Below are 20,571 nucleotides of genomic sequence, written 5' to 3' on the forward strand. Positions count from 1 at the left end.
TGGTCTTGCTTACTCTACTCGGCCCTGGACCCTTGACTGATCCTGAGCCACTGCCTCCCTCACCCCTCGTGCTCCTTTGAGAGCCCTGAGAGCTGGCCCGGGGTCAGCGGTGCGCCCCAACGTCCAGGAGAGACTGATGACTGTTGCTCGGGGAGACTCGGGGCTGGGATTCCCCACCCTCCCCGAGTTACCTGTCTCTGAAACCTCAGGCGCATGATGTGTCAACAACCCAGCAGCCCTGCTGAAACCACGAGTCCCATCTCCTTCCTCGGGGGGAGGAGGCCCAGCTCAACGCGGGCACCACTGGTTGTACAGCCAGAAATACAGAATGGAGGATCTGACAGGTCAGAGGTGAACGTGCTCAGGGATGGAGAGCGCTACAGCCAAGGCGGCCGGCGCTGTCGCGTTACTAACTCACTGCCTGCGGCTCCACCGTCCGCACGCTGTGGCCGACGCCGGCCAACGGTCCCTGGAAATGAGCTCCAGCCCAGCACGTGGCTTGTTAACAGAGGCCCCTTCGCTGGATTCCGAACCCGCGTAACCTCTCCTCCTTCTAACGTTCACCAACGACAGGTGCACAAGCAGGAAGTCATTTTTCTTTTGTCTTTGGGGAAAAAAGTACCTGACCTGAGAAACCACAGAATTCCCGGGACAACAATGCTTGCTACTTGTCCAAACCTTATCACAATCGTGGGAGAAGCCCTTTCCCCTAGCTGTGAACGGATGCCCTGGGGCCAGGGAAGCTGTCGGAGTCCCACGGCACCGGAAGTGCGGAAGTGCGTTTACCTTGAAAGTCGTGGCAGACTCGGGATTGGCGAGAACCAGCGGGGAGATCAGAACCATGCCGGAGAAGTGGCCAGGCCTCTCTGCGGCCGTGAGGATGGTGACGGCACCGCCCTGCAATGAGAGCAGCAGCATGTGGGTGTGGGCGTCGCCAGCGTGGGCTCTTAACCGCCCCATCGCGGGTCTCCCGCTGGGCTGCAGTCCCGGCCCAGAGCCCCAAGGACGGTACCTTGGAATAGACACCCTCAAATGTTGGATAAACTAGACCTGCAATTACTTGCTTTCACATGTTTTTTTCTCCGGGTTTTCCAACAGCAAACATTTCAGAGAGATCTAAATAAGGTTCCTGCTTGTGGGCTGCAAGTTAAACAATAACATATTTCTATTTCATTTCAAGCCCAAAGCTGGCAGACCCCCAATTCACCCGTTCTGTCAGCCTTAATATGAGATCTGAAAACAATATGACGATAATAAGAGATTGCTACACTTTTTTTGTTTTCCTGGTTCAGTAAAGGTCCCAGAAATTTAGGTTCCAAGAAAAATAGTGAACGTGGGTGGTGCTGAAGGCATGCGGCCTTGGCTATTTGCTAAAGCTGAAGGTAACTTGAACCAAGGGCTGAAATCACACACCCTTACAAGGGCCAGGCAGGTAACAGCCGCGTAGGACAGAGCCCGACACTGACCGGGACGGAAGCGGTGAAAAGTCACCCGGATTTCAAAACCAAGCAGCTCAAAACGTTCTTTGCCAGCCACTGCGGCAGGGGGTCTAGAGGCAGATTCGGCCTGGATGCTGCCAGTTTGAGAAGCGCCTATTTAAAGATTATAGTTGGCTGATTCTTAGGGGGTTTAAAGTACTTAAAAGGTGAAAGGGATTTGGAATGACCTTTAAGGACTTGTTTCTTTCCTCTGGAACCCCATCCTAATTCCCATGTGTACTGTGTGACTCTGAAACGGGCAGGACGCACAGGACCTGTGTTTCTCCACAGGCTGACCGAGGGGCCCTCCTGCCCTGAGACGCGGCCGTGCAGGGAGAAGTGCCCTTGGGGCCCCACCATGAAGTGGCACCTTGCTGGCGCCTTGGGCCCTGGCAGGAACGAACGGGCGGAGGTGAGCTTCTCTGGGGCTGCCTCCAAGATGCTGGCCCTTGTTTCCTGAGCATAAATTGTCTGGGAGCTCCCGGGGCGGGGGGGGGGGGGGGTCGTGCTGGCCAGGCAGAGGGCAACGGAGCCAGAGGCAGGGCGGCCCCCTGCATGCCGGGACCCTCCCCCTCCCCCCACTGCAGGGCTGGGGCTGGGGCCCGGCTTGACTCAGAGGGCTCTCCCGTGGTCTACTCACCATGGAGTGGCCCAGGAGGAAGATGGGAAGCCCCGGGTGGTCCTTCTGCACAACGTCCACGTGCTGCAACACGTCCCTGATGAAAACCTGGAAGTCAGACACCACCATCCTCTCCCCCTCGCTCTGCCCGTGGCCAACTGGAAGAGAACAAGAAACAGAACCCGTGACCAGAGGCCGACTTCTGCCAAGCCCAGGGGTCTCCTCATGGAATTACCAGCCACTCTTTAGGGAGGACCCACCAAGCCCTTCCAAGAACTCTTGACCGTGGGAACTCTTCTCCCCGCATTTTACAGACCAGGAAGTGGAAGCACAGAGAGGTTAAGGAACATGCCAAAGATCACACAGCCAGAAGTCGTGAGCCAGGATGTGAACAGCACAGAGCCTGTCCACGCAGCCAGGATGCCTTCCTTGTGGCCGTACCCCAGGAGAAAAGAAACGACAGGCACATGGAGTCTCACTTGGCCTCGTTTCTCGCCAAGTGGCCAGAAACAAGACGGATGAGGCTTGGAATTCCCTGCGCCTTCCCAAGTCCTTGACCCTCACACAGCTGTGTTTCCAAGCGTTAGCTTTTCACCAGGTAAAGTGCCGCAGGCTGTCACCTGCCTTTACAGCTCTTGGCGAAGACAGCGCGGCAGACGTGAGACTGTCAAGTGCGCCTGCCAGAATCTTCTCAGCAAAGCAGCCATAAAACTAGGTCACGCTCCCTCCCCCCGGATGGTACCGCCTGTCCCACACCTGTGCTGTTCACTTCCCTGCGTTCTGAGGGTCCCTCCATGCTCCCCTCTCGGGGGGATGTCAGTCACCATAGAAACAGCACAATGTGAGGGTTTGAAAACCGCAACCGAGGAGGAGCTCCCAGAGCACAAGGAAGCACAGCAAGGGGACCTGCCCAAAGCTGCAGTGACCATGCCGCCCACGTTGCGGATGGAGACTGGAGGGGGTGCTCGCGGCAGCTGGGACCTCAAACTTGGAAACCCTCGGTGTGCTCAGACCGCAGACTCCCGCTCCCTACTGTCCGTCCCCCACGAGCGCCCATCGCACACAGCCTGGGGCCCCCTTCTGACACTCTCTCAGCAGCACCCTCAGTCCCCCGACACTCATTTTTATTTTTCATTGCGGTAAAACGTCTTCACCATCTTTCAGCGCAAGCTCAGCAGTAATCGAGCCCACTCACCTTGCTGTACAACCGTCGCCACCGTGCACCCCCACAACCTTCCCATCTCCCTCAAACTAACACCTCATGCTCCTGGTGCAGGCTGGACCGCACCCCCCCTTCCCCACTCGCTTCACGTGCTGAAGTCCTAAACCCCACAGCTCAGAACATGCCTGTATTTGGAGACAGGCCTTTAAAGAGGTGATGTAAGTTAAAATGAGGTCGCTGGGCTTGCCCCTAACCCAATCTGACTGGTGTCCTTGTAAGAAAAGGAGATTAGGTCACAGACACACACAGAGGGACGCCCGTCTGCAAGCCCAGGGGAGAGGCCTCAGGAGGAACCAGCCCTGTTGACACCTTCATCTTGGACTTCCGGCCTCCAGAACCTTCAGAAAATAAATTGCTATCGTTTACGTCACTCAGTCTGGGGTACTCTGTTATGGCAGCCCAAGCTGACTGATACACCCACTAAACAATACTCCCCCTACTCCACCCCCCGTCCTTGGAAGATAGTTCAGTAATGATATGGCCAGAGTATTATGTTTAATACTGCCATTTAAAAAAATAAATGTATCTGTTTATTTATTTAATTTTTGGCCACGTTGGGTCTTCATTGCGCGTGGGCTTTCTCTAGCTGCGGCGAGCAGGGGCTACTCTTTGTTGTGGTGCACGGGCTTCTCACTGCAGTGGCTTCCCTTGCTGCGGAGCATGGGCTCTAGGCACGTGGGCTTCGGCAGTTGTGGCTCACAGGCTCCAGAGCGCAGGCTCAGTAGTTGTGGCGCACGGGGCTTAGCTGCTCTGCGGCACGTGGGATCTTCCCAGACCAGGGCTCAAAGCCGTGTCCCCTGCATTGGCAGGCGGATTCTTAACCACTGAGCCACCAGGGAAGCCCCAGAGTATTAAGTTTAAAGTTCGAATTATTACAAATACGTGATCATTATTTTCTCTGTGTGCTTATGTTACTAATTTGATATACGATTAGATTCATTCGTTTCAAAATAAATTTGTTCACAACTATAGATTTTGCTCTTTTACTTTTCAATTTCACTTTCTTTCGTGAATACGTAAACATTTACCTGGTTCAAAAGTTAGAAAAATAAAAAAAGATTCATCCAGTGACATCTTGCTTCTATTCCTGTCTCCTCTACCTCTCCCCTCTTGTTCCCCATGGCTAATCATTTTAACTATTCTCTGTTTTTTCTTTCAGAGCAATTGTTTTTGCAAAAATAAGAATTTTTTTTTTTTTTTTTTTTTTTTTTTTTACACAGAAGGTAGCATGCTACAGATCCACCCTATTCAATGCCAGTTTTTTTCACTTTTAACGTATTCTGGAGATTATTTCATTATCACAAACAGGCCAAGAGTTCTCCCTCTGTCTTAGGGCTGTGCAGTGCTCCTCTGTGTGGGTGAAGTACAGCTTATTCTGGCCATCTCTCATCGAAAATCATTTGTGTGACATCCAGTCTCTCGTTTATTAAACATCTGACTGTAAGGAATCACTGGGAAGGTTTTATTCCATCTTTGTGAAGCTGCGCCTTCAGGGTGTACGTCTAGGTGGCAAGGTTGTTTGGTTGAAAGGTTCGTGCAGGCGCAATTTCAGAAGAAGCTGCCCACTTCCCGCCCACGTGGGATGTGCTGGGTTGACTCTATCAGCCTCCCAACAAAGCAGGTCGTTCAGTGTTTGTATTCTTGCCCTTAAGACACAGGAGAAAGTACAGGTCGAACATCTCCTTGTATTTCAAGATTCACTTGTATTTCTTTTCTGGTAAACTGAGAATTTCTGTCTTTGCTTGCAGGATTTTGCACTTCTTGATATTTAAGAGCTCTCTGTATATGAGTTGGTCATTTGTCCTTTGACTTGATGTTGTGTCTAAGCTACAGAAGATTTTTATTTGAAAAACTAATCAATCTTAGGACTTCCCTTGTGGTGCATTGGTTAAGAATCTCCCTGCCAATGCAGGGGACACGGGTTTGATCCCTGGTCTGGGAGGATCCCACATGCAGTGGAGCAACTAAGCCCGTGCGTCACAACTACTGAGCCTGCGCTCTAGAGCCCGTGAGCCACAACTTCTGAAGCCTGCGCGCCTAGGGCCCATGCTCTACAGCAAGAGAAGACGCCACAACGAGAAGCCCGCGCACCACAACGAAGAGTAGCCCCCGCTCGCCGCAACTAGAGAAAGCCCACGTGCAGCAACGAAGACCCAACGCAGCCAAAAATAAATAAATAAAAAATAAATTCATTAAAAAAAAACAGCTTGAGCACTAGTTGCTTTAAAGAAAAAACAAACCCCTTAAAAAATGATCAATCTTTCCTTTTTATGGCTTCTGAGTCTTGATTCTTAGCTATAAAAGCCTTCTCTACTCCAGGGGTATAAAGGAACTCAGCAGTTTTTCTATGAGTTCCTTTATGGTTTCATTTCTTGTGGGGGGATGGATAACACATACATAACATAAAACTTACATTAACCTTTTTTTTTTTGGCCATGCCGCACGGCATGTGGGATCTCAGTTCCCCAACCAGGGATCAAACCCATGACCCCTGCAGTGGAAGCTCGGAGTCTTAACCACTGGACCGCCAGGAAGCCAGTCCTACATTAACCATTCTTAGGCGCACAGCTCGGTGGCATTAAGTACATTCACACTTTTGCGCCACCATCGCCACCATCATCTCCAGATTCGGTTTCATTTCCTACCTATTAATCTTTGATCCACCTGCAGCGGATCGTGGTTCCTGGGGTGAGACAGGATCTCTTTCCTGATGGCTCTTTTGTTCTTAAAATTGAGGTGAAGCTCACATCACATCACGCTGGCCACTGTCAAGTGCACCAACTCGGTGGCATTTTGTACGTTCACAATGCTGCTCGAGCACCTCTATCAAGCTCCTAAACGGTTCTCAGTTCTTCCAGCAGAATTTACGAAGAAGTCCTTCACCACCTCACTGAGCTGTGGCGTCCCCCCGATCCCATGTGCAGGTTCCCCTTTGACTTGAGCCCGGCCCATTTCTGGACGGCTGCTCGGTTCTGCTGGTCTGCCTGCTCACAAGTCCGCCCCCGCTGACGAGGGCGCTGCAGTGCAACCCGCCCCGGCCGCCCCGCAGGCCCTCGCTTGCTCCTCTCCGCTGTCCCGTGGTTGCCTCTCCCCACGATGCACACTCTGCACCCCTCTGGAAGCTGCCTGACCCTGCAGGGATCAGTGTCCACCGTTCCAGAGCTCGGTCCACGTGTGCCGGCCCGGTGTTCGGGGCCTCTGGTCCTGCTCCCTCAGCAGAAAGCACAATCGGAGCCACGCTCACACCTCCCCGCCCACTGTCCCTCAAAGCACATCCACGCTTTTCTGTTGCGCCTCTCATACAGCAGCCCCCTGCTGCGGGGCCCTGAGCCCAGCACCGGGACAGGAGCAGATCCTCTAAGGCCCATCGCCACTCCTAACCCTTCCACGGAGTCAGTTCCCTCCACACAGGTGCAAGTTTCCCCTTCCCCCGCAACCAGGTCTTGTCTCTATCACAGGTGAGCTGACTGGAGCTCCCCCGCTCCTTCTCTCCTCCAGCACCACTCCTCCCCCATGGACCGAGGGTCCCTAGAGACCGGCTGACAAGCAGCTCTGATGGGTGGCTGGTGGCCGCCACGGCACTGTGCTGTGGGTGACTGGTGACGTCTGCCACGGACTCGGGGAGGAGGCTGGGCCCACACGTGCCCCACGCCTGCCAGGGCTGACCTCGGGATCAAGGATCCCTTTCTGTTCTTCTGCACATTTCTCCAGGCTCCTCGCAATGGCCTGGCGGGGGGTAGGTGCCTGCTATACACCTGTTGAAATGAACTGTAGCCAGTATTTCCGTAATGGCCACTCACCAGAGATTCATCTCCATTACCCTGGCCACACTGATTGATACACTTCCTTTCCCGCCACGGATACTGAGCGACAGTTCTGCAATCGCAATGAAAATTCTTTTCCTCGTATTTTTTAAAACAAAGAACCCTGCACCACAGGCCTTAATCCAGCACATTTTTTGTTTTGTTTGCCCTGATTTTGCTATGTTCTGTGTTTTTAACTTTCTATATTTTGATGCTTTACCATCTGGTTAAAGCTGACCCTGGAGGGATTGCTGCTCCCAGGGTTAGCGAATTTCTAGAGACAGGGAAGAAGTGGCCTGTGAGCTGGTCTTTCACATGCAAACCAACCCGCCCAGAGCCCACCTTCCCACCTCTCACTTTCCGGGCTTCTCTCCTGCCGTCCTTGTCACCCGGCAACAGGCACCGGACGAGCAGGGCAGCCCCCAAGCCCGCGAGCCCACTGACACGATTCAAAGCAGCCAGTCCTCAGCCTGCTCGGCCTGCCTCGCCGTTCCCCCTCACAGCAGCCGCAGCGGAGGCCCCCCTCTACATTCCCCCCCAACTCCCTGTGCCTCCCGACCAGTCCTGTGCTCCCGAGTGGCCCCGTGTGGGGTGCCCTGCCCGCTTCCTAGGGAACTGTGAACATAATAAATTCTCCCTCCTGACAGCCATTTCCGTGTCTGTGTGTCTCACCACATCTGATTAAAACCCATCCCAAGGACCCTGAACACACTCTAGAGTCGTACTCCGTGCACAGTTAAGTAGGTAGTAATTCTTTGTTGAGAGATGAAATACTCCCTTGTCTCTTTGTCCCATACAAAATATTTCTACCTTAAAATAACTTTCCACGGCACCACCGTGTGCTGAAAAGAGATCACGAGGAAGTATCCGGAAAGCTGATGATCCTGTTAAAGCTGGAATAGGAAGAAATGAGCATCTGACTTCCCTTTTCTTAGGGAACCAGTTCTACTTAGTACTCATTTTCTTAGAGAAGAAAAACCTGGTGAGATGTCGCCTTGGGTAAGGAAAGAGAGACAAAGCATTAAAGAACCAGGACCGACAACACCCGCTATTTACACGGCCCCTTGCCCACGGTTATTTCACTTGATCCTCACAAACCCGTGAGTTAGAGATTCTTTCCCCCATTTTCTAGCAGAGAAAACTGACCCTCGGACAGACTGGATGGAGCTCAGCCTCCCGGTGAGTCACAGGCCGGGCAAGGGCTCAAGCACTGATTTCAGACCCCAAATCTGGCGCTTTTACTGCCACATCCCTCACCAACAAGGAGACCAGGGCCTCGCGGCGCGGCTGCATCTGACGCAGGAAAGTCTGATTCCAGAGCCCACCCCCTACCCGGTGGCGACTCAACACGCTCGCGGCCTCTGCGCTCTTCTATTCTACCCCTACATCTACCTCAGACGTTCTTCCTGTTTTAATCAGAAGCGATGGGCGTGCGTGATTAAAAACACAGGCAGGCAGGCGTTCACACCAGGCCCTCAAGTCTAAACGATGAGATGGTTTCCTCCCGGCGCTGGAGTACCAGGCTCCCAATTTTGCCATTTTCACAGCAAAAGCATCGCCGCGCCCTGTCTAGTGAGGGGTCCACAGCAGGGCCCTAACTGCGGACCACACACTCCCCACCGGGGGGTCTGCACAAGCAGAGATTTCTCATTTCTCGCCTCTGCTCCTTTGGAGGCTCCAAGCAGACAGCATTTCCCTGACCCAGGCTCTAGGGACATGGCTTTGTCTCCCTGGGACAATGGGACCAGCAAGAGGACGGACTTCCTTCCATCCCGCGGGGGCTGGCCCTGCATTCCTGGCCGGCGCACGGGCCAGCACGAAGCAGGAGGGGGACCCCGGCAGGACGTGCGGTTCAGGCCAGCGAGGCAGACGGTCACTGTGGCGCCTCTGGCCTCAAGAACCGCAGGACTGGACGGGCAGGAGCCGCGTGCGGGAGTCATGGCCACACAGACCCAGAGGGAGAATAAAGCCACTTGGACGAGCTCCAGCGTAACAGAGCTCTGTGAGGGGCCTGAGGAGGCCTGACTGCGCTCCCATGTCCAAACGTAAAGGGAGTCACCAGCCCGTATGTGTTACACAGAGAGAAGCCAGTACAACCACTGTGGAAGCCTATCCGGCATCTCGCAAGGTTGGACTTCCGTACTTTACAACCCAGCCGTTCCACCCGCAGGCGTTCATACACCCAAGAGAAATTCCTGTGCAGGCACCACAGGAGACAGGGCTACGGCCTGTTGTCACAGCTGGAGAATGGACACATTGCAGCTACAGGGATTATTCTACAGTAGTGAGAAAAGGGATAAACGAAAGCTACATGTAGGAACCTTAGAAACAGAATACAAAGTGAAAAAAAGAAAGTAAGGTATTCAAGTTTTGCCATTTTATAGAAAGCTAAAAAAAAAACAAAAAAGAAAATGAAAAAACAAGCAAAAGCAAACTATGTATTTTTTAGAGAGCCCAACCTATGTGATAAAAGCATAGAATAAAAAAGCAAGGGAACGAAACACCAATTTTAAGATGGTCGTTACCACTAGTCACTTGCCCGTCTGTAAAACTCGGAGACACCCCCTCACCTCATCATAAAGCTGCTGGAATAAATGAACCAGAAGAGCACAGCCGGCAGGCAGTGGGTCTTCACCAAACACTCGCTCCCATCCCCCTACAGCCTCAGAGGAGAAAAGCCACAAACCGTCGTGGGGTTTAGTGCTGGCTCTTCCCCATCAGAGAGTCTTCTGCATGTCTAACCTGTATTTCTCCTCTGCATAATCATGGCTTGCTTTCGCCTCGGTTTCCTTCTAACTAAAAATAAATTTAACATCTAACAGAACTTTTCTCCTCAAAACGTTAAGGTAGGTCTGTTCAGTCCCCACCAGATGACAGAAGCTCCCATGTGGTGCCTGACAGCTGTCTGGAGCTTCTGTAACCCACAGAAAAGCATGAAAACTGGGCAACCCAAGTTTAACCTCTGTTGAAACTGTAACAAGTGCTACTTTTAAAAAGCAAAGGAGATCACCCATGGTGAAGTGAACTGCTTTAGAAAGAAGCACAGAACCCTTTCTCCAGGATGGGAGACGTTGTAGTGTTCATATTTAGGAAGCAGAACTTTCTGAAAGCCTTGGAGATGCCAGCAACTAAAACCAGCTGAAGTCAGGACCCCAGAGCTTTCAGAAAAGACGGGAGGTGGTCAGCGTTTCTCAACCACAGAGAGTCAATGGAAGTGACCACAGAGCGAGCGGGCAGGAGAAACGGCCCCTTCCGCCCTCGACAAAGGGCCAGCTCCGCACACTGAGGCCCAGGCAGGGCCCGGCAGGGGGCATGCCCTTACACATCCGGGTACTGAACCAACACTACTGCAAGTTCAAATTCAGCTAAGATATTACAAAGGCGAAAAGAGGAGCACTTATTAGCTCCCAGCCCTGTGCCAGCCCCTGGACGCGTGGCTCCTCCTGTTTGATGACAGGGGGCAAATAAATCCACTCAAGTGCAAACCATCAAAACGCAGGTCCCCAGCCTCACCAGCCCCATGGTGGAACGGTCCCGTTCGGCAGCACCGCAAACCGTTTCTACTGCGGAGGTGCCACGTGGAATGAGGAAAACCACCTGGATCCGCTGGCCTGCATTTAAAATATTACTTAAGCAGTAAAACCCTGCACCCCTCCTCTGATTACAAAAGTAACACACGTCCGAGGCCGATTTCCGGGGAAAGCCAGGAAGCGTCGGGCAGCCCGAGTACGGGTTACGGGACGGCTCTGGGATCGGACGTCCTTGGACCTAACCCGGCCCCGGCAGGGTGCAGCCTCCTGCAGGGTCGCAGCCCCTCTGGGCCCCCGTCTCCTAGGACCGTGGGCAACGTGAGCCGAGACCTCCTGTGTGACGTGCACAGGTCAGGGCTGGGCACAAAGTGGACGGCCAATATTCATTGTGGAAATGAAAAATCAACCAAAAAAAAGCAAAAGGGACTTCCCTGGCAGTCCAGCGGCTAAGACTCTGTGCTCCCAATGCAGGGGGTCCGGGTTCGACCCCTGGTCAGGGAACTAGAGCCCACATGCCTGCCACGACTGAGAGCCCGCATGCGGCAACTGAAGATCCCGCACGCCACAGCTAAGACCCAGCGCAGCCAAACAAACAAACAAACAAATATATATATTTTTTTTTAAAGCAACAAACCAGGCCCGCCCTCGCCAAGCAGAAGCAAACACAACGGAAGTCTGGTCTCATTTCTGTGGCGGCCAAAGTGAACTGTACCAACTGACCTGGGACACCCTCCAGCACACAGCACTTGGAGAAAACACACTCAGATTGCGAGGGACGCCTCCACTGTCACCACACCCACAAAACCATACTGTCCGTTCCCTGTCCTGCCTGTGGCCCTGGGTGCGACCTCGGCAGGGTCAGGGCCGGCTGGCACGGCCTCCTGGCTCTTCCCAGCCAGCCTGAGTTCTCCCGGACAAGACAAAGCCACCGTGCCCTCTGCCGGGCGAGAGGCTCACGCTGGGGCACCCACAGGCCTCACGGTGGGGCGGAGGGTGTCCTGGTGGAGCCGGCCAGGAGCGCTTTCCAGCCAGAGCAAGCGGGACTACAACTGGAGCCCTCGTGCAGGCAACACCCTCATCTCCCACCCAGGGGGTTCATGTGTCAGGATGGGGTTGGGGAGGTCAGCCCGGCAGGTGACGAGGCTCCCCTGTAGGGGCTGCTGCAGGAAGAAGGTAAAAGCCGACCACTTCAGCTGGAACACACGCTTCCCAGCTACCTGCTGGGTGCCCGGTCTTGGCTAGGCTCTGGGGCAGGGGGTTGATTTTCAGCTTAACACATAAGACTGTACTATTTCCCCCACTTTGACACAAAATTTACACTTGTGACTTATACTCACTGCGTGATGTCCCATCAGGGGGATAAAAATCAAAACTCACTTTACTTTCAATGGTGGGGCACTGAGGTTGCCAGCAGTGTTTGCTATTCTAAATAACACTGAGATGAACATCTTTTCACAGATATTTACAGAACTGTCAGGAAAAACTTGCCAAGATGGGACTTCTAGATCAAAAGATGTGAATATGTTGCGGAGTCCTCATTTACAGGACCAAAAATGCATTCCAACTTGAGAATTTCCGCTGTCCCCAGCCAAGCACAGAAATGTGAATTTCCTCACATCCGTGTCCACACCGGGAGTTACAGCTCTTGGTTTATTAGAGGAGGTAGCAAACCCACTTTCTTCCCATTACGGTACTTTGCTTCCAGGTAAAAACACTATGGAAAGCTCCTGTTTGGGTCTGAAGAACTTGTAATCAAATGTTTTTCTCTCCTTTTTTCAAGGCAGTTCGTTTCTCTACCTGTGGTAGGGAGAGAGCCACAGAACACGCGTGTGACCCAGACAATGGTCCGTAAGATAACCAGGGCTCCGGGCTGACCCAGCTGGGAGTCCCGACCACCCAGAGCAGCTGCGTGCCTGCTCAGCCCACACCAGGTGCCCCCAGAAGAGATGTGACAGAAAGTGCACACCTTCCAGGCCCAACAGGTTTCCCTGAGGCTCTTCTGTATTTTCCGCTTCCACTGAGTTCCCTCAATGCTCTTCTGGAACGAGGATGCCAGAACCCCCACAGACCCTCCCTACCTTAGGCTGCAACGTGATCACGCTACTTAAAATTTATCCATCAGAGGGTTTCAAAGCCCGTTTCTAACGAAGGTCTGGCTTGTTTTCTGCGCTCCTGTGACAGTCCCCAATCATGGGATTTCACGCTGCAGAAGTCCCACGAGCAACAGCATTGTACACTGAAGTGTAAGGACACGAGAACAAAGACAAATTAAAAGTAGAGGAGCTGCATCCCTCAGCTAAAAGGTCACCAAAAATCATGTTCAGTCATCAGCCAACACAGTCCGCCAATGCTAAAAATGCCCTTGTGAGGCTCCAAAAGCAGAGAGTGTGGGACAAAAGGGCACTCGGAGGGCGAAGGGGTCACAGGCGATGTGGGGCAGGCTGCACAGGACCTTCGTGCTGCCTCTCGGGGAATATACCGTGTGACCCGGGAGGTTCTGCTTCTGTCTCTCTCTCTCTCTCTCTCTCTCTCTCAAAAAACGTGCATATGACAGAAAGTCGAAGATCACAGCTTGCTGGTCTGGAAAACAGTTTGTTTCCCTCAACAAAAGCCATTTCCTCCTTTTCTGTTAGCTGATGGTCCAGGCTTCCATCATGGACACCTGGACCAACACGCTTTCATCTCCTGAACCCCTGCTGCACGAGCTCCCCTCGACGGGAGGAGAAAGGGGAGTTCTCTGCGGCATCCGTGCACAAGCTCGACTGCACGAAGGACACAAACACAGAAATTAATTTCTCTACTAATTGAAAACAGCTTGAAAAAGGTATAAAGATGCCAGAATTCAGCATATGGGCTATGGAAACACATTTCGGCTCAGATATATATTTCTTTTGAGCTGTTACAACATGCTTTATAATATAACCAGCTAAAAGGCTGTTAACGGTACAGCGTTTCAGGAATAATGCATTCTCAGGATTTCATATTTAGAGGGTTTATTTGAAAACATCCTACTCTCCACTGCATAAATAAGAGGAAACAGCACGACAAAAAGCGCCATAACTATGGTTCGTGGCGTCTAGCGAGATGATCTTCCTTTTGTATCAAGCTGAAGGATGACTGGGCGAGGCCACTTCCCCCATGGGATCAGCCAGCCCTTCCCACACGTCGCGTTCCTTTGCTGTCTCTTGAGCAGGAGGGGCTCTGGGAGACTCTGGATAAGCCAGAATCACCCAGAAATGCCAGACCTTTCACCCAGATCTCTCCTGATGGAAGTTGAATACATACAGAAAGTGCCCGTGGCTTATAAACAGGCAACAGCTGTGGGGCAGGGAGAGGCATTCACAGCAGAAACTCCAGGATGCGATGAGATCAAGGAATAAAGGTCTGACAAAATAACAGGATGCTTGGCAAATTCCAAATATCACTGGAGGCAAAGGACAGAACTCGACGAGATCAGCAATCCCAAGAGCTTGAAAGTTCAGGAAAAGGTTTAACGTTTAAAAAACTTTCATAGAATGTCAAGGGACGGGCAACAACATGCCCGATGAGGTAAACGCCCGGCCTGAGCTGGCTTTTACAGATACTTCCTTTCTAAACTACTTTCTCCGTCCGTGTGCTTAAGATCACCTTTGTTTTTGTTAGAAGACAGATTAAACAGACCACGTTCTGACTCGCATGTTTCCCTCGACCGGCAGAGTTTCTGGAAGAAGAAAGAGCACAGCTTCGGCACCAGCCGTGGGTCCCAATCCTGCCGCGTTTTGGCTGTGACCTTGGGCCACCGCTCCCCTGTTGGGGTCCTGTTTCTCCCATCGGTTAAAACGGCCCTGATTCTAGCCGGCAGGGGCTGGAGGATGAAATGAGAACACAGGTGAGAAAAGCAGCAAACGTCAACCAGCAAACGTTGCTCCTCTTCTTCCACGCTTTGCGCTTCGTGCTTGCGGTGGCAACTCCAGGAACAGGAAAACCTGTCCGGGGATGCATGAGTCCCAGCACGGGGTCTGCCCCCCTCTACGACGTGGCCCCCACTCAGGCCGAGGAGGGCTGAGCCTCACCCAGAGCAGCCCCCTTGGCGCCCGTCGTGGGGACCGGCTGTGGAGCGTGGAAGGAGTGGCTGCACGGGGCTCCAGCTCCTACGAGACTGGCTGTGAAATCTCCCGCTTTCACCCACCCTGCTAACAAAGTGGCTTTGACTTTTCTGTAGCAAATGCAGAGAAGAGAGTTCAAACAGAACAGGAGGGCTTCCCTGGTGGCTCAGTGGTTAAGAATCCGCCAGCCAATGCAGGGGACCCGGATTCAAGTCCCGGTCCGGGAAGATCCCACGTGCCGTGGAGCAACTGAGCCCGTGCGCCACAACTACTGAGCCCCCGTGCCTTGACTACTGAAGCCCGCGTGCCTAGAGCCCATGCTCCACAGCAGCAGAAGCCACTGCAATGAGAAGCCCGTGCACCGCAACGAAGACCCAGTGCAGCCCAAAATAATAAATAAGTAAAATACATTTATTTAAAAAAAAAAAAAAACGGAACAGGACACCCAGCGGCCAGGAGCCTGGGGCAGAGGTAGCCCAAACGGTCTCCCTGGAGCCAGGGGTTGGGGAGGCAGCCAGGGGCTCGGGGCGTGGCCAGCAAGGAGCAGAGTCCAGCTCCAACACGGGCAAGTCGTCTTCACTCTCCTTCAGGGAAAAACCACAAGTAAATACCCACGGCCACTTCCTCCAAGCATCTGATGCTCCTATGTGCCCCGAGGCTCTCCAAGCTACTCACCCCCTGTGCGGACGGCGGCCACCCCCTCCCCTCCCTGGTCTAGCCCGGGCAATTTCCAGTCTCACTGGGCTCCCAGGTCCCACTGCCATGTTTCCCCCCAGCTCCCCTCCAGCCCAGGCCTCTCGTGCTGTGTCCCTCCCCTGCGCTGGTGGTAGAACCACAGGGCCCTTCCCCGCCTGCCCCCGCCCCTCGCTCAACCCTCTCGGGGAGCCTGCCCGCCGACTCACGGGTCCACCCTCTCCCCGACCCCCGTGCTCTGCAGCGCCCGGCCGCCCCTGGCCCAGCACTGTCCGCAAGACCCTCCCGGTCTTCGGGCTCAGCAGGGACACGCTCCCGCCGCACCCTCCTCCCTCCTCATTCTCCCAGGAAGGGGGTCTGCTAATCTGATGGGCCCTGTTCTAGACCCTGACAGGGACGCCCCTGCGAGCGAGTGGACCACGGTGTGCGCGAAGGTCCTGCCCCTCCTACTCAGCAGAAACGGGGAGCTCCCTGGGCACCTCTCCAGCTCCTCCCCTTCGATGGCCTGGGGCTCAGAGGAAGGGTCAGTACCAAGGCTGCGTCCCAGGCCTCTGCCCTCTGTCCTCCCCAGGTAGCATGCACGTCCGGCCTTGCACATGCTCCGGGGCTCCTTCTCGAACACTCCCCTCCCCCTCGTGGAGCTCAGCTCTCCTGTCTCGTCCTGTCCCCCCCGGGAGACCCCCTGATTTCTCACTGTCCTCTGGGGTCCCCGGCTCCAGTGTCAGCACACAATGGGGTGACCAACACTCTACCTGGAGAACCACACCCCCCAGAGACAGTGCTCCTGGGGCAAGGACCCCTCATCTCATCCCTACATCTCCAGGCTCACAGCAGACCCTCAAGGATGCAAGGAGCAACAAGAGCCAGAGGCTGTGGGTCACAAACGAGAGGGACTCCCCAGGTCAACCGACAGGTCCGTGGGAACGGACCGCCAGGTCTTCAAGTCCAGCCCAGCCCAAGCGAGTGGGACCGTCACAGCTTCCTGGTGAAACTCAGTCCCCTTCTTTCTTTGAGGTTTGCTGTAGATGAAGTCTCCGAGGGACAAGGAGGCCACGCAGGTGATCTGGGACCCTGGGCCAGGAATTGAGTCACCATCCTGTCCCCAGCCTGCTGGGTGGCCTTGAGCAAGACACTTGTCCTCTCGGGGCCTTGCCTCTCCATCTGTGCAGTTAAGGACACGGCCTCCGTATCTGCTACCCTCGAGCTTCAAGATGCTGTGCTCCCACTTTCCCATTTCAGAAAAAGCAGAGGGAAGTGCAAAAATGAAGGCGACAGAGAATGCCCCAGACAGCAGGTGGAGGCCAGCCCAGTGACCTGTAAGGAGACATCTGTCCCCTCTGGTCTCATTTACACACACACACACACACACACACACGCACGCAAGCATGCACGCACACATCCGAAAGAATGTAACACAAAATGGGGTACTGTCTCTGGGTAATCAGATTAAGGTTAGGGTTTTTGTCTTTTTTTTTTTTTTTTCTACAATGAACAGGTATTTTGCCATCAGGGGGAAAAAATTAAGGCTTTTAAACCATTCTTTTAAAAATCACACTCGTACATAAGCACAGAAACATAAAGCCTGAAAATAAAATCAGCCAGCTCTGCAACCAGCCTCCAATCCTATCTGCTCTCGAGAAGTGACTGTACTTGGAGTTAGCGCATTCAGGTGTGAAAGTGACAGGCTGGGACTCAGCTAGGTGTCACGGGCTTGGAGCCTAGGGAGCTGGGCGGGGGGGTAAGGAGGTACCGACAGTCAGTCTGAAGGGCCCTTCAATGAGCGAGGCTTGCGGCTGCTGGCCTGCATCAGCACCATCAACACAATTCCCTAACCGCCACCGAGACGGAAAAAAGCTATCAAAAAACTATCGAAAATAGCTCCGGGGCTTCCCTGGTGGCGCAGTGGCTGAGAATCTGCCTGCTGATGCAGGGGACACGGGTTCGAGCCCTGGTCTAGGAGGATCGCACATGCCATGGAGCAACTGGGACCGTGTGAGCCACAACTGCTGAGCCTGCCCGTCTGGAGCCTGCGCTCCGCAACAGGAGAGACCGCGATAGTGAGTGGCCCCCGCTTGCCACAACTGGAGAAAGCCCTCGCATAGAAACAAAGACCCAACACAGCAAAAATAAATTAATTAATTAATAAACTCCCACCCCCATCGTTAAAAAAAAAAAGCTCCAAAAAACACTCTTCATTACATTCTGCCATCTCTGCCTGCTCGGAAACACACCTGTGGGCTCATCGCGGTCCCCTGCTGGGCTGGCGGGAACACAGCTGCACCTCCCCCCACCGTGCCCTTTGCAGCGGGCCCGCAGCTCCTCCCCACCGGGCCTGACCCCGGCTTGGACTTGCTCTAACTGCATGCAGCGCTGGTGACGGCGGCCAGATCTGGGCCCAGGCTCCGGAGGTCTCGCAGCTTCCAAAAGCCCTGCTAACCGGCCCGGCACCTCTCCAGCCCAGGCCACCGCACGGACTCACAGGACCGCAAGCAAGACACATGGCAGTGGCTTCGCACAACAGCGGTCCCACTGTGCCGGGTGAGGAGAGCTTGGCACGGTCTGAAGCTGCCCTCAGAGAACGCGGTTCTACATGCCGAGGCTCGATCTCCTGCGATGGGCGTCTGGCTCTCCCGGCCCCCGGGGTCTGGCCGGGCCGAGCACTGTGGCAGCTGAAGGGCCATGAGTAATACCTCAGTCAACAGGCTTTGCATCTGTTGATTTTTAAGCTGTTATTTACTTTAAATGACAAAGCACATGAACACAGCCTCCCAACTGCTAACCCTGTCACTTGGGTGTGTGCTTGCTGGACCTTTTTCTACAGTCACACTCATCATGTCTGTGCCTCCGGATGATTTTGTTATGCTCCTCTTTTCCTTTCCATAAATGGCACTCTATTTTTCTCCTTAACAACACGTCTTAGAGGCCTTTCCATAGACAAAATTATACCTCTCTCTCCTTCCTTCCAGCAGGCGGGGTCTGAGTGTGCCCTGGTCTGGACTAGCCACCCCTCTCGGTGGGCACGAGGGCTGTTCCCGACTCTTCAACTAGAGCAGGTTTGGGCATACACGCTGGGCCCCTCCGGGTGGAAAGAGAAATGTGGACTCATCGGTCAAGCAAACATTTTAAAGAGAGGCAAGCAGTGGGTGGAGATGCCCAAAGCCACAGACTCCTGAACTGACGATTCCCGAAAAGCCAGCGGAGATTCCCTGGCCCTGTGCTTCCGGTTTCCGTCGCTCCCATCTCTCTCAGGCTCCCGCCCCCTTTCCTCCCCTCCTGCGGTCTCCAGCCCACACAGCACATGACTGTCAAATAGAGCTTAAGCTTTCCTGCCTTAATCTAAAAAAGCATGTCTGCTGAAGTTGCTATATTTATCCAAGAGAGGAAAAAACTGCCCTCCATTTACTTGCTCTTGTACCTTTGATTGATTTTTCTGAGTCAACAGCCTTGCATTTAAAAAAATTTTTTTAAAAAGACTTTCTACTTTTGCATTGTAAAATAACCATCAGATTCTTACGGGAGAAAGACTAGGAAAGGAATCGGTACGAAAATGGGAGACACCATTCACAGAAGTGCAAGAGGAACCCAGAGAGATGAAAAAAAGGAAGAAGACAAAAGGCAGAGAAGCAGCAGAACAAACAGCGAAGCAGCACAGAGCCCCCGCGTGATGGGGGGCCGTCTGGCCCAGTGAAGGCAGATTCGCTTCCGCACCCTCTCCCTGCTGGTGAGGGACCCGGGAATGCCCTCAGGGGTCAGGCCTGAGGCCACGCACAACGGCCCTGGACCCGAGGTTTTCCCAAGCTGGCACGGATCTCTGTTCCATGGATTCTCTGGCGTGTATGGGTCGGCTGCCGAGCTGGGTGTCTGCAGCTTCACTGAATCAGCATCAGACACTCTAGGGCCTGAGTTTTGGCTCTGCCACTTGGGAGCCCTGTGCAAACACTGTCACCTCTCTCCTCGCTGGAAGTGGTGACAGGAACAAGGGCAGCATGTGGTCCACGGGGAGGAAAGTTCCTTCTGCAAAAACAAAGGAAGCTCGGAAGCCACTGATGACGCAGGGCCACATGCTACAGGATGGCGAGGACCCTGGTCCGCAGCACACGCAGGTCTCGCCTTCCCCAGCGGCACCCGGTCCTCGCAGACGGGTCTCCGCTTCCACGCCTGCCTCTGGCGTGCTGTGCAGGGTGGGCCAGCCTGGACCAGCCTGAACCAGCAGGTACTGGCCAAGCCCCGTCTCCCCTTGGGTGGCACTCCCGTCACAGCCACGTCACAGCCCCTGGGGCTCTGCCCCGCCGCGCACTCCTCAGCTGGCTTCCCGGTTCTGCAAGCCCTGCCTCCCACACGCCAGTGTTCCGTTTCGGTCACTTCTGGTTGGTGGCCATTTCAGCAGGTGGGGGGGGGGGGCGCACTTACAACCCTCCCCCGTTTCTCTGAGCTTCCTTCTCCTGCTGGTGCTTCCCTCTGCAAAGTCAGCACCAGCCTGAGAGAGCCCCCGTGGCAACCTCCGACCCTGTGGCCGCCAGGCTCAGCATCCACAGTCCCACCCAGTTCACACTGAGCTCCTGGGATCCCCGTGAAAGGAGGAGACGCCCAGACTAAGTGGGAAGATTTCTCCACTTTAGGGAATCAGTCCTGCTGTCACCCTCACGACCATAAAAGGCAAAATAAAGAAGAAACAAAAAATATATAAAAAAAGCTCCACAGCAGAATGTTCCACGATTGCAAGAATTATTTCACTTCTGCTCCAGTTTCCTCAACCACAAGATGAGAATTCTTAAGCCTCTTGCCGAGGGAGGGCAGGCCACTGGGAACCCGAGAAACACCGCACACCCACCCAGGGCCTCCACGCCCACCGCCTGGCCCACCTGTCAGAGCAGCCCTGCTAGGCAGGTGCTGCTGATCCCCCACCTGACCCAGGAGGAAGAGGCCCGCAGCGCCCGCACCCACAGCTGGCCGGCTGCGCTCTGGCCACCTTCGTCTCCTAGCCCCAGTAGGTTCACTCTCCAGGCTAGGAGGCAGGGTCCTGAGCGGTGCCTGGGAGAGGGAGGTGTGCCCGAATTCCCCAAGGGCTTGTCCTGGGAGGGAGGCGGGAGGCGGGAGGCGGGTGCCTGCACCCAGCCTCTCCCTGCAGGGCGCCCAGCTGG

The 20,571-nt window shown here is 54.1% G+C and overlaps 1 protein-coding gene across 6 annotated transcripts in view; it reads right to left on the reverse strand.

Annotated features, from left to right (window-relative positions):
• MGLL (monoglyceride lipase) overlaps positions 1–20,571 on the reverse strand; it is a 99,217-nt gene that overhangs the window by 22,482 nt on the left and 56,164 nt on the right. For all 6 annotated transcript variants that reach the window (XM_059077968.2, XM_067043310.1, XM_059077967.2 and 3 more), the window contains exons 4-5: positions 2,119–2,255; positions 787–897 (exon numbers count right to left, since the gene is read on the reverse strand). In XM_059077968.2, coding sequence (XP_058933951.1) covers positions 787–897; positions 2,119–2,255 — 248 coding nt within the window. The remainder of the gene's footprint in view (positions 1–786; positions 898–2,118; positions 2,256–20,571) is intronic.

Source organism: Kogia breviceps, chromosome 10 (genome assembly GCF_026419965.1).
Source record: "Kogia breviceps isolate mKogBre1 chromosome 10, mKogBre1 haplotype 1, whole genome shotgun sequence".
In the NCBI taxonomy this organism is placed as follows: Eukaryota; Metazoa; Chordata; class Mammalia; order Artiodactyla; family Physeteridae; genus Kogia; species Kogia breviceps.